The sequence below is a fragment of the Mytilus californianus genome, unplaced genomic scaffold (genome assembly GCF_021869535.1).
Source record: "Mytilus californianus isolate M0D057914Y unplaced genomic scaffold, xbMytCali1.0.p SCAF_8, whole genome shotgun sequence".
Taxonomy (NCBI): domain Eukaryota; kingdom Metazoa; phylum Mollusca; class Bivalvia; order Mytilida; family Mytilidae; genus Mytilus; species Mytilus californianus.
The window spans coordinates 69346909-69361205 of record NW_026262734.1 but is presented as its reverse complement, the minus strand read 5'-3'; the positions used below and the strand labels follow the sequence as shown (position 1 = coordinate 69361205).

The 14297-nt window shown below is 32.4% G+C and overlaps 1 protein-coding gene across 3 annotated transcripts in view; it reads right to left on the bottom strand.

The window, feature by feature from the left end:
• Positions 1-9739: 9739 nt before the first annotated feature.
• Positions 9740-14297, bottom strand: part of LOC127712169 (uncharacterized) — a 31503-nt gene continuing 26945 nt past the window's right edge. For 2 of the 3 annotated variants that reach the window (XM_052218466.1, XM_052218465.1), the window contains exon 4: positions 9740-13846. In XM_052218466.1, the coding sequence (XP_052074426.1) occupies positions 13148-13846 (699 nt within the window). In that variant the 3' untranslated portion in view covers positions 9740-13147. The remainder of the gene's footprint in view (positions 13847-14297) is intronic. The other variant, XR_007986976.1, reaches the window with a different exon arrangement.

Here is a 14297-nt window from a genome sequence, read left to right as displayed (position 1 = left end):
AGGCAAAAAAGAAACTACAAATGCAAGTTGGAACACAACAGGCAATGTTTCAATTGACATGATAAAAAAATAAAACTATATATATATATATATATATACTGAAGAAACATTGATTGTCGAAATCCGGATATTGTGTACTAATTTTTGCACCTTTTGTTTGCGGTATAACATCTTTTCAACAAGTTTATTGTTTTCTGTTTGGTATTAAATTAATAGTTAAGATCCATTTTGTTACAGCTGGTGATCCGTTTATTTGGCAATCGCCAATGGCAGTCAGCAGGGTTTAAGAACATGCGTTGTTCGACCTGCTAGTTAAATGCGTTTTGTTAAAAAATACTTTTTCACTTTTTAGGTCTTTTGGAAAATGTTGTTTGTGCTGTATTTAGACCCCTCTACCAAGAAATTAGTTTTGCATGCACACGTATAAAAATTGCGGTTTTTATCCAACGCAATCATAGGTTTGAACGTTGTTTTCAATTTAGACTTGTTTATATTTTTTCGTTTGGGCTTGTATTATATTTATTTGCCTTCGGGTTTATATGATCCCTTCATCCTATTTCGACTCTTCAAAATTCAAGAGTCTATCCTAAATTGAGGTAAACTATATGGCCTTCCAAATACTGTTTCGATTCGATCGAAACGGTATTTGGAAGGCCATATAATTTACCTCAACTTAGGATAGACTTTTGAACTTAAAGAGTCGAAATAGTTTTGTCAACTTAAATTGTAAGAAATAAAGATATTATAGATAATGATTGAAATAGTGTAACATTCAAAGAAACTCATTGACAAAATTATAAGCACGTTTGAAGCATCAACCTGAAAAGAAGTCCAACCTTATTGTGGAAAAATATCGTCTGATTTTAGCAAAGAAAGAATACAAAGTGACTTTTATACATGCCATATATGAACGAATCCTTTACCAGCATATGTGTTCTTGGCAAACTATATACTGTGGATTCATTAATATTCGTTAGATACCAATTTTTGTGGATTTCGTGGTTACAGGGGGACCACGAATTTAAATGTTCAACGAATTACAAATTTTCTAAAGGAATGTATGCAAACTTTGCCAAAACAACGAAATTAAATGCAAGTTTTCCTCAATCCACGATAATTGATACCCACGAAAATAAATGAAGCCACAGTATTTATAATAATATTACTGTGAATTCACCTTGTCATAAACTTTTCCAAAAAAACAAAGTTGTCGTTAAGTGTAAGATTTTGATCTTATACCAAATAACAGAATAAAGATGTTGTTCAAAATACTAGGACAAAATGGAGTTCTTGTCCAAAGTTTTATATGAAAGTCAATCGGTGAATGGTATTCTGTTTTGCTTCTAAATGTGAGCATATCTATGCATAAGTTCTTCTTTAGTCAGACATTTTTTTTAATGTGTCAATATTTGATTGACTATAATGGCAATAAACATTTGCATTTGAATTTATGATAATAGTTGTTATAAATTTGGTATTCTTCACTCAGAATTCTCGCTTTCAGTTATACTTACATGTCTAAATACACGAAAAAATGCAAAATAATGGCAAACAATGAGAATTAATTCATGTTAAAAAAATTTGTTTAAAAGTAACAAACTTCCTAAACAAACTTACCTTGATGGAGACATTTTGAAATTATTCATCATTTTGCACAATAACAACAGTCAGCTATGAAGTAATGCAAAAGATAACTTATTAGTATCTAACTATATTTGAAGTACATTTATTATCTAATGCAAACATTTTAGGTGTTAACAGGGTGCTTTTAAAAGATTTCATTCGCTTAGTTACAATTTTACAAAAATCCACTGTCGAATTGGTTATATCTCAAAGTTCTAAGTGATTTAAAATGCTTTGAACTGTCATAGTGTTGTCTTAAAGATTACAATAGTAAACCAGTAAAGATTTCAAGCATGTCTTGTCTAGGTAGTTCTTGAGAGCTAAAGAGTGATCACACGATTATTTAAGAATAAATTCTTGTTTAAAATGCGTACTTCATGTCAGCATGAGCTTATTACTACCTCCAAGGTGCAGATCGATTCGTTACACATACTTCGATGTTACATTATATTCCCTTTTAATACAATGTCACTAAATATTTGAAAGCCTGAATTTGATTCTTAAATTATAATTTAATATAAAAGGAGTATCTTCAGGGTTAAAATTGGCCCTAAGATTTTGATGTTTGTTTTTTTAATCTTGCCAAAGTACTACAAATTTCACATAGAAATAATTGTGATATTACTTTTAATACTTCATAAATTAGTGTTGGTACATCACATTGTAAATGACGAAGTAATTGATGGCCCCTTAATTATGCATTATTTGTGTTGAAACGTTCGCAGTTGTTCATTTTTTTCAATAATTCTTAACAGTGTTTAGCATAATTAACTTAGGTTGCCACACCTGATCCAGATTTTTTATTGTGTTTAAGGATTCAATATCCTCTTTGATATCTTTTGGTTACAAAACATTTTTGTTCGTAGGTAGTTTCCTCAAGCTTTTAAGTCTGAAATTTGCACAAAATCATAGTCATCGTATTTTAACGTGCTGACTTTTAAGCCTGAAATGTACTTTTAAGAAGAGATTTGTTTAACATAGTAGAAATGTGGCATTTTATGAATACATTGAAATTCAAGGACATATTTGGCCTAAAGTGAACCAAGTCATTTGACATTGTGTGTTGTACTGTATATCTTACTACATCTAACTAATCCTTCTAAGCCATAAAGTAGCGACGAAGGTCCTTCTTATGTTGAATTTGAGGGAGTTGACAAAAAGGTTTGAAGTAATATATACTAATAATCATTTTTTTTTGTCAGTCGTCGTAGTCATGTAACCATAAGTCATTAATCCAATTCATCGCAATCAATGACATTGACCAAATTCGCCTCTTTGAATATGTCATTGATCAAATTCGCCCCTTTCAATATGGCATTGACCAAATTCGCTCCTTTCAATATGTCATTAAAATTCGCCCTTTCAAAATGCCATTGACTCAATTCATCACATTTAATGCCATTGACCCAATTTGTAACACTAAATGCCATTAACACAATTTACCACGTATAATGCCAAATACTTGTACCCGTATGCGTTTCTTGAGTCATAGAAACATAGTCACATGACCTACTACATCCGCCAATATATGTTTGTAGGGAGAGTACCATGCTGTCTGCACATTAACCACAACTCTTTAAGTGGTCTTTTGGTGACAAGTTTCAAGTGCAACTATATGCCACTATATCCAACATGACTTCTTTATCAGTGAAAAAAAGAGCATTGGGTATATTGGGCACATTAAGTATATATACAAAGACGCCTTTAAAATGATCAAACACATACATGCTTATAGTTTCGAAATACGCCAGACGAGCGTTCCGTCTACATAAGACTCACCAAGGCAAATTAATTACGAAATTGATGAGCATTACAACCCAAAAGTTCCAAAGAGTTGTAACAAAAGGCTAAAATCGTGACGTCCATGCTAGGGATAAAACAGTTAATATATAGAAAATGATCGCGTCAATGATTTTCGTATCAGAAGAACTGACTACCCGGCTTTGTGATTCCCTCCGGGACGAAACGCACCACAGCAGTGTCATCGACCAAGTGGCTGTAAAAACTCATCAAAGACATCATGCATATAATTTTATACATCAGACGCGCGTTCGTTTCGTTTATATTGCCATTTGTATTTAAATAAAATGTATACATTGTTGAAGGCCATACGGTTGCCTATAATTGCTAACATCCACTTCAATTCAACTTTGGTGGATAGTTGTCTCATTGGCAATCATACCTCCTCTCCATATTTTTATATGCACCCATAAGACAGCGACCCAATGAAACAAAAACTAGGCTCGTTGCCTATCATTTTCGAATGACTGAAACTAGTTATATCTTACTAGCGGAGGAAATAAGAGAATATAATACCCCTCTCGCTGATTTTCACCATGATAATAAACTTAAAACAGTATTTAAAAATCATAATTTTCCTCTCAAACGAAAAATATAGTATGGCATAGCTTCTTTCTTTGAAATAATGCACACATAAAAAAATTAATAACGAGAAGATTACATTGGTTGGTTGTTTGTTTTGTTAACACGCAGTGGCAAGTATTTCATGCATATTCAGGACGAAATTATATTAATAATAAATATGTTAGGAAGATACAACGAAGTGGTTCGATTGGAATAAAGCACTGGAAAATAAGATATTAAGATGGATAGGGATCGACAGAAATTTTGCATTTAATAAGGCCACTTACGGACCCCTCAAAGAGTGGTTCCAGTAGTTTATACGTATAAACTCTCTACACGAGGCTTCGGATTTAACGTCCCTATTGACACCAGACGTGGCTGCGTTTTTATACATTCCGCACAGACATTCTGACACTTTTACATGGGTTTTACTGCAGGATAGGAGAAGTCCATGTGACTATCTTTATCTCCAGTCGACACTTTGGGTTGAAAATGATCCCGAACTGACCAACCACTCATGATGTAGATTTATATATCATAATTGCTAAACTGATAAACATACCGTGTACACGACAACAAAAAGGTTAAGCAAACTAAAGTCGTGAAAAAGGAAGAAAAAATATACTTACGAAAATATACTTGCACTGAAAGAACAATCTTGTAGACAAATTTCGTTATTGTGATTTCATGTCAAACATTCATTAAAAAACGTACAAGATAATTAAGAAAAATAACAAAACCGACCAAAAATAATTATACTGATTTATATCTTTACATGCGTTTCAGCTTTCTATTGAAATTTGAAACAACGAAAAGAGTTTTAAATTATTTTTGTTTCATATATTTTGTCGAGAGTCCTTTCAAAATAACCACTTCCAATCATATAGTTATGTGTATTTACCTTGTGTAATAGATTAAACCATTGAGTATTGAATTTTGATTTAACTGAGATTTGACTTTATTACATAAAATTGGACATCTGATTCTGAATTTACTTTCAAATCGGAAAAAAAAAATTAATATTGACGATACGAATCTTTTTAATTAATTTATTGTGACTTTTGATACATATAACATCTCACGAATTAAGTTGATTTGGTATATAAATAGTAATATATTAAGCTGCATGCTAAATGACACTGGCACGTAGGTTACGCAACTTCAAAAGATAACAAGAGAAAAACAGGTAACACACAGAAACACCAAACTTTCCTTAGTTACTTATGAAGCCATGTCAGCAAGTACTGAGATTTGAATGGAATGTTGCATGTTATGTAACACAAACAAGATGAAAATGGTATAATTTTTCAAATTCACTGGTTTCCATGGCAAAAAATTACATTTCCCGAGATACTTGTCAAAATACCACCGAAACACGTGTATGACGTGGTAAAATATGCATTTTTCAAAGTAAAGCAGGAAATCAATACTGTAAATAAGTCATCTCTCAACTATAATATCGTAAAGAGGACATCTTGCCTTCATATAACTTGCACAATAACCTATGGCAAGCCGTTTTACTATTTATTCTTACTTCAAGATATATCATTTAATATATGAGATATCTTATATAATCAAGTTTTTATAAGATATCTTATAAAGATAAAAGAACAGAGTTCCAATGTCCCCGCGTTGCACATATTTAATCTGTCCAAGATACAAGGGCAATAACTAAATAAAACCCACTTTTTTTTGTTCTTTAAAACCTTTTATGAATATCTTAGAGAAATGAAGGCTTCAGAGCAAATGTAATGCGATTTCCGTTATCATTAATATTTCCAAGGAGCATAACTCGTTAAAAAAAAATATTTGATCAGCACTTATTTTCGAAAGTCTCAAAGACATTCCTGATATAAACCTATGATATAAGATTTATAAAATTCTGCAAGAATTATACATGAGAACACTGAAGCCCGCCTCCGGGTGCGGGATTTTCTCGCTGTGTTAAAGACCCTTTGGTGGCCTTTGGCTGTTTTCTGCTCTTTGGTCGGGTTGTTGTCTTTTTGACACATTCCCCATTTCCATTCTCAATTTCAATTTTCCATATAATCAATGTTTCCAAGGGGCATTACTCTTTTAAAAATAATTGATCGGCACTGATTTTGGAACTCGTCCAAGACATTGTTGATATAAACCTGATATAAGTTTCATAAAAATCTGGCAAGAAATGTACACGAGAGCGCTATATATAAAGATGCAATTTTCCATATAATGAATGTTTGCAAGGGCATAACTCTTTTAAAAATAATTGATCAGCACTGATTTTCGAACTCGTCCAAGACATTACTAATATAAACCTATGATATAAGTTTCAAAAAAAATCTGGCAAGAATTGTACACGTGAGAGCTCTAACAAGACCGGACGGATGGACGTCCGAAATTTCCATGTCCCCCGCAACGTGTTGTGCGAGGGACAAAAAATATATGAAATATCTTATGAACTATATGAGATATCTTATAAACTATATAAGATATCTTATAAACTATATAAGATATCTTATAAACTATATAAGATATCTTATAAACTATATGAGATATCTTGAAGTTAGAATAAATAGTAAAACGGCTTGCCATAGTAACCACATAACATTTAATTGCCTTTATCTAAAAATCCAGAAAGCAATTTTATTGCCCCTTATTGTATTCTTGATAGTATGGATACAAACAACTATTTGAAAAATAAAATTTGGTATGCACTGAAAAATTTAAATGTGCGGCCCTACAAAATAATTAGATTTCATCAATTTTTGAGCTCAATTTCTCAATGAAGAATTTTTAGAACATATGATTCCCCAGTTTGTTCAAATTAGAACCTTGTATTATAAAGTTAAGACTCTAAGCACACATTGGGGATAAAATGAAAAATTTGAAATAAAATGGTTGCTTCACAACACATATATTCCTAAGTAACGGATTTCAATTTTAAGTAAATATAAAGTACAGATAATTTTTTAATAAAGAATTAATCGGATGAGTATGATGAGCAGTTTACCAGCTTTTTCTGAATCCATTTATTTTGTAAAATTTGTAGCCTACATATTTTTTTTTTTTAAAGTGAGTTTTCCGTGTCTTCATTTCAAATATAAGGTTGGTAGGCAACAACAAAAGGAGACAATTATAATATTATTATATTGCCCTGAAGTACAAGATTGTTGTGCATTGTATCTGAAAATATGTTTAAATTCTTTCCAAGTACTGACAATTCACTTTTCTCCTTAGCAACATGCATAATCCTAAGCAACAGACTTGTGTTTTTTTTAAATAATTTTAATATATTTATTCTGCAACTTAGGACCCCTTTTTACATCCAAAAATTTTGAGACAATTTGAATTTAACCCTCAATAGATATTTTAAGACAGTACAGATATGTACAAATTATTAAACACTTAGCAACAAATTGCACTGCCTAGCAACAGTTGTCTTTTTCTTGATTCTTATAGTACAGATAACCCGTTGAATATCATGTTGGCACGGAAATCGAGTAGAGACTACAATAAACTGCTTCGCCGAGCGCAGCTAGATACGACCGCAGAGGTCCAACCCTGAACAGTTGAGGCAAAAATGGACACAATATTCAAGCTTGATACAGGTCTGAATTTGGATTGTAATTAAATAATTGACACATTATATGTTTCTGACACAGAATAAATGTAGTCTAAGAACTTGAAATTGGTTGTATGATTTGAATTTATATTTAAATTGAAGATTTCTTGCAGTTGTGAAATACACTGTGCTGTTGCGCAATACTTAGTAAATCTGTTTTCAGACTATATACAAAGAATTAGCAAAATAAATTGTGACCCCAATTTGTTTCTACTGAAAATTGACAATTTCTTAAATCTTGAGGAAAAAAAAATTGACCCCCCAATAAATTTTTTTTTTACCCCCCCCAATTTTTTTTTACCCTCCTCCGAAAAAAAATAATATTTGAAGGAGAATTTTCTTTTGAGGGAAAAAATTGCCCCCCCCTCCCCCCCAAAAAAACATTTTTTTTACCCCCTTCCAAAAAAAATAATTTTGAAGAAATTTTCTTTTTGTAAAAATGTGGTACAAATTAAGAGACATCCATACACTTAAACACAAGTTATTGTCTGAAAACTAGAAAAATGCTTGTTTTGGACCCTTTTTGGTCCCTAATTCCTGAACAGTTTGGGCAATTACCCCCAAAATGAATCCCAACCTTCTACTTGTGGTATTGAACCTTGTGGTACAATTTCAGAGCAATCAAAATACTTATACACAAGTTATTGTCCTGAAACTAGAATAATGCTTGTTTTGGCCCCTAATTCCTGAACGGTGGGGACCATCACCCCCAAAAACAATCCCATCCTTCCTTTTGTGGTATTGAACCTTTTGATTAAATTTCATAGAGATCCATTCACTTAAACTAAAGTTATTGTTCGGAAACCAAATGTCTTCGGACGACGCTGACGTGATAACAATATACAAAAATTTTTGCGGTCGTATAAAAAAAACATTGCTTTTTCTGTTATTTCTTTAATTAATGCACCAGGAAAATAAGGAGAAATTATGGTCCCCAGAAAGTATCCTCTGAACCATTTGTGAAACTTTACCGCATTTGTCGTGATAATGCCAAATAGAGTGGAGAAAACCTCTACTGATTTTGAATGTGCTGTGTTTAAAGTCAAAAACAGCAATTGCTAGACTGATGTTGGGGCAATCATTTGGGTACTGTGTTATATCTTTTGAAACATAAGTCCAATATTCACTGAACTTATCTTGAGAACTTTGGAAAGAACAGTTTGGTTTTGTGCATGAAATTCCCTAATTACCATTTTGGACACACAATTATGTCTTGCCCATGATTATTTGGCACTGGTCAGACAAAATTGTGTCAATAATACAGGAAGCCTGTTAGTTCAATATGTACAGTTTAAAATCAAAGCAAAGTTTAATTGAGGTCTGGAGCTGGCATGTCAGTAACTGCTAGTAGTCTGTTGTTATTTATGTATTATTGTCATTTTGTTTATTTTCTTTTGTTTCCTATTCTGACATTGGACTCGGACTTCTCTTGAACTGAGTTTTACTGTGCGTACTGTTGTACGTTTGTTTTTTCTACATTGGCTAGAGGTATAGGGGGAGGGTTGAGATCTCAAAAAACATGTTTAACCCCGCCGCATTTTTGCGCCTGTCCCAAGTCAGGAGCCTCTGGCCTTTGTTAGTCTTGTATCTTTTTTAATTTTAGTTTCTTGTGTATAATTTGGAGTTTAGTATGACGTCCATTATCACTGAACTAGTATACATATTTGTTTAGGGGCCAGCTGAAGGACGCCTCCGGGTGTGGGAGTTTCTCGCTGCATTGAAGACCCATTGGTGGCCTTTGGCTGTTGTCTGCTCTATGGTCGGGTTGTTGTCTCTTTGACACATTCCCCATTTCCATTCTCAATTTTATACTCTAATAGTTGATCAATTTTTGCTTACATCAGTTGGGGACTACACGAAATCTGTCATATATTCTCTCCACCAAAGTCGAGGGTAGATGTTATGCTATAAACAATATCGATGTAAAATTAGGATGTGAAGTCATGATTAGATGAAACCTACCAGTAAGACATGTAGACCTCACAATCAATCCATACATCAAATACATGTATAGTTGACCAAAACTTATAGTATCTTTTAAAACAGTCCGAATCACGTCACTTTAACCTTGATCCATGAAATGAAGTAGAGGTCAGGTGAACTCTATGTGACAAATATGTAGACCTTGCCAGGATACCAAAGATAAAATTCAAAAATTCAAATGTTTATTGCCATATAAACTTTAAACAATAAGTTTGTGACAAACACAAAATAAGTATACAATTTAACCGAAATTCACATAGTCGAGATGAGAAAAATACTTCATTAAAGTCTCACCTCAATATTGACATATATTCATACACATTGAAAAAATCACAGTAACATTTAAAACAATAAGAGCCACTATAAAAAGAGTTATGAGATACTTTAAAATCATTTCTACAAAACACACAACTATCTACAATTATATAAAATAATTCTTTTTAATAACATCATAGCAGATTTTGGCTAAAAAATAACATCAACATTCATCAGTGAATAAAAACCTGAAGCTATCATCATCGGACAAATACACAAAATTACAGCATGGCTAAATAAAATAGCAAACAAATCTGCACATACTTATTTTATAAAGAAATCCTGTAGCTTTACGCCTCTGAGAACGAAAAGCAATAAGTGTTGTGAAGACATTATCAATGACATTGCATCAAAATGAAAGTAGCAACATAATAAAAAAAAAGATATCTTTCCTTGCATTGTTTACTTTATATGCTTTAAAAGGCAATGTAATAAAATGAACAACTAATCCAAAAATTCAAATATAAAAAAAATCCAACTGATGATGGAGAAGAGTGAATTCAATGATGTACTAGGCACATTTGTGGATGAATGAGTTGATCAGTCAGTACTCAAATACTTTTAATATTTGAATTCCTTGGTTAGTTATTGTATATGTAAAAGAATTGCACTTAAACAAACAAATAACTAGAAGAGACTGTATAATTTACAATATTATGTCTAACTAACATATAAACATTTCTAGACTGGACGGAACATGGAATGCCTCATGTTCTAGTCCACTTAGGTGAAACATTGTGGTGGTTTCATTAATTCACAATAGTTCAGTTAATCAACAATTTGTCCAGAAATATTGTCAGAACATGGCCTCATAAAATCATTTATCGCACCTCGGGTAAATTAGTGACGTAGTGACTGTCGTGTGACGACTCGAGCTCCCTATGAATATGTAGGGGGTTAGAAGATTATAAAGGGGTATCATGACATCACGTCTACTATTAATGGTGATGTCATCTATTAATGGTATTGTATTTTATTGTTAATTTTATACAAAACTTGGCAAGAAAAGTACAATGTGCTTTAAATTTGTTATACGGTTCACTACTTACCTCCTATGGATTCATTGAAGGTTAGAAAAATCCATAGAGGATTTGGCCTTTGGTATCAATCCCTATGGATTTTACTAACCCTCTATGGATCTTGAAGGGGGTCAGTAGCAACCGATATTACTTATATGATGTTGAATAATCTCGAGTGAACAGGAATGTTTTCAGTTCTTTATAACAGTCGTTTTTTTTGTTGTTTTTTTTTAGAAAAAACAATTATCTAGCAGCCAATATTTTGAATTCAGTTCTGGAATGTTTCAGACATTCATGATAATATGTAAAACTTGTCAATAGCAAAACTGGAATTGATGCTTACTTTTTTTTTCAACATAACAGTATATATATATACAAAATCGGACAACTAAAAAAAGAAGAATGTAAAATAATTAAGTACTAGCAAAACATCTTCTGTATATATAAAATTCTAAATTTATATAAACTCTTTTACATGTTCTTGATAAAAGTCCACCGTCATAAAATGATAAATATTTGTAAAAACATACAAGTAGCATTGATAATGCTTTTCATTGAGATCTCTCAATATCACAGACATATTTTATATACCGGTACATTGTACGTCGATTGTGTTTTAAATGTATATCAAATTTAAGTGTTATTTTCTCAATGAAAAGGGTAAAAAAAATCTCAGCAATGAATAATAATACTGATAAACATTTTCTCATTGAAAAAAGCAAAAACAGACAATATCTTATTATTCTGATGAATACATTTTGGTGAACACATAATTAAGTAAATGACTAGAAGAATTCCTTGATTGCAAAAATTGCTTCTTTTTCAATTTTTTTAAAAAAGTATTTGGTGCTGACAAATCAGATATATATATAAAAAGATGATATATTTCTTTGAATTCTCTTTTAAAGCAATCTTATCTATAAACTAGAGGCTCTCAAGAGCCTGTGTCGCTCACCTGATTCTACTTTGGTTTTGAAAATCATGTAAAAATAGATTAAAATCATAACAGATACCCTAATAATGATTGAGGCCAAATTTGGTTTAATATTGGCCCCCTAATTTAATCAAAAGCAGAAGACTTTTGTAAAGTTTACAGAAATTACCAATAAATTCATTGAAATTGTAGAAAATGACTTTATAAGGACAATGACAAATCAGCTTCAAAGTAATAACACTTGGTCAGCACCTCAAAAGAAACATTCATACCACGTTTGGTTTCAATCCATTAAGCGGTTTTCTAGAAGAAGGCATTTGTATATATTTCACATAGGGTCCTTTTGTTAAACTAAGTCCCTCGTTGGCAGCCATCTTGGTTGATGGATTTGCTACAAAGTAACAACACTTGGTCAGCGCCTGATAAGGAACATTCATGCCATGTTTGGTTTCATTCCATTCAGTGGTTCTTCAAAAGAAGACTTTTGTATGTATTTCACATAGGGTCCTTTGTTAAACTAAGTTCCCCTCTGGCAGCCATCTTGGATGATTGATTGGCTACAAAGTAACAACACTTGGTCAGCACCTCATTAGGAAAATTCATGCCATGTTTAATTTCATTCCATTCAGTGGTATCTAAAAAGAAACATTTGTATGTATTTCCCATAGGGTCCTATGTTAAACTAAGTCCCCGCTGGCGGCGATCTTGGATAATTGATCACCTACAAAGTTACAACACTTGGTCAGCACCTCATAAGGAACATTCATGCCATGTTTTATTTCATTCCATTTAGTGGTTCTCTTACAGAAGACATTTGTATGTATTTCCCAGGGTCCTATGTTAAACTAAGTCCCTCTCTGGCGGCCATCTTGGATGATGGATTGGCTTCAAAGTAACAACACTTGGTCAGCACATCATAAGGAACATTCATGCCATGTTTGGTTTCATTCCTTTCAGTGGTTCTCTAAAAGAAGACATTTGTATGTATTGTCCATATGGTCCTATGCTAAACGATGGATGATGGATCAGCTACAAAGTAACAACACTTGGTCAGCACCTCATAAGGAATATTCATGCCATGTTTGGTTTCATTCCATTCAGTGGTTTTCTAGAAGAAGTTCAAAATGTAAAAAGTTAACGACGACGACGGATGACGGATGCCAAGTGATGAGAAAAGCTCACTTGGCCCTTTGGGCCAGGTGGGCTAAAAAGTATGTCATTTGAACTAATTTTACAGTTTCTATTTCTCAACTTAGTACGATAATTTTTTTTTTTGAACTCTTTTCTGCTTATATAAAATTTGTATCAAAACTTAACAATTTTTTTCACTTGTTCTGTATCACAAGAGTTATCTTTCCTGATAAACCAATGTCCCCAGGCTTTTGCTCTTGAAATTTTATTCTGGTTACCATTTACCCAGTTATTGTTAACTACATAAGGATCTAATGCTGTCCTTGTTTTATTTGGAAATGAATACCATTTACCATCTGCAAATTCTGTTAGTGGCAAAGTTTTACATTTTGAACCATCAACCCTTCTCTTCACTAAATCAGATAGATATATTTGGTCATTTTCACCTTCAGAAATACCTCTCCCAGGAGGTAAGTTCCTTATCTTCTGTTCCAATTTTTCCAGTTTATTATTCAGTGCATTCCACAGATATTTCGTTGCATGAGTAGGAAACATGTATATAAAACCTCCTGCAACTAAACCAGGTCTATTAGAAACTGGATTTACCAAAATGTCATAATCTGAGTTCTTTGCTAATGTTGGGACAGGATTTTTTATCCACAAACAATCAACTTCAAACAAGAATATCTCTATATTATTCTGCAACATTTTCAACAATATTTGTGTCCGTCTGATCATAAGTCGTACATAGCCAGCATGGCTATAGGTTTGATCTCCTTTTGATGGCATTCCTGAAATAGCTACCACTTTGACGTCTGGCCATAATGTATTCAGATGGTCTTTGGACTCAGTATCCGTTGTAATCAATAAGACCTGGAAATAAATGGCACATTTCTAATAAAAACACCAAAATAATAAGATTACAGTTGATTTTTTTATGCATTAGATTGAATAAGGAGGACAATTTTTTTCTTCTCACATTTCAACTTGTTATTAAAAGTATAAAAGATATATATACTGGTTCTATTAAAGAACATTATTTAACAATTTAACATGGATAGTAAATGTACTAACTTCAAACCAAACTTTATATATATATACATTCAGGCTTTAAATTTAAATGTGTTACTGTCTGTTAAGTAGTCAGAATCAAATACAATCCACCACATATATAAAACAGAATGAAGTACCAATCCACCTAACAATCCACCACATATATAAAACAGAATGAAGTACCAATCCACCTAACAATCCACCACATATATAAAACAGAATGAAGTACCAATCCACCTAACAATCCACCACATATACAAAACAGAATGAA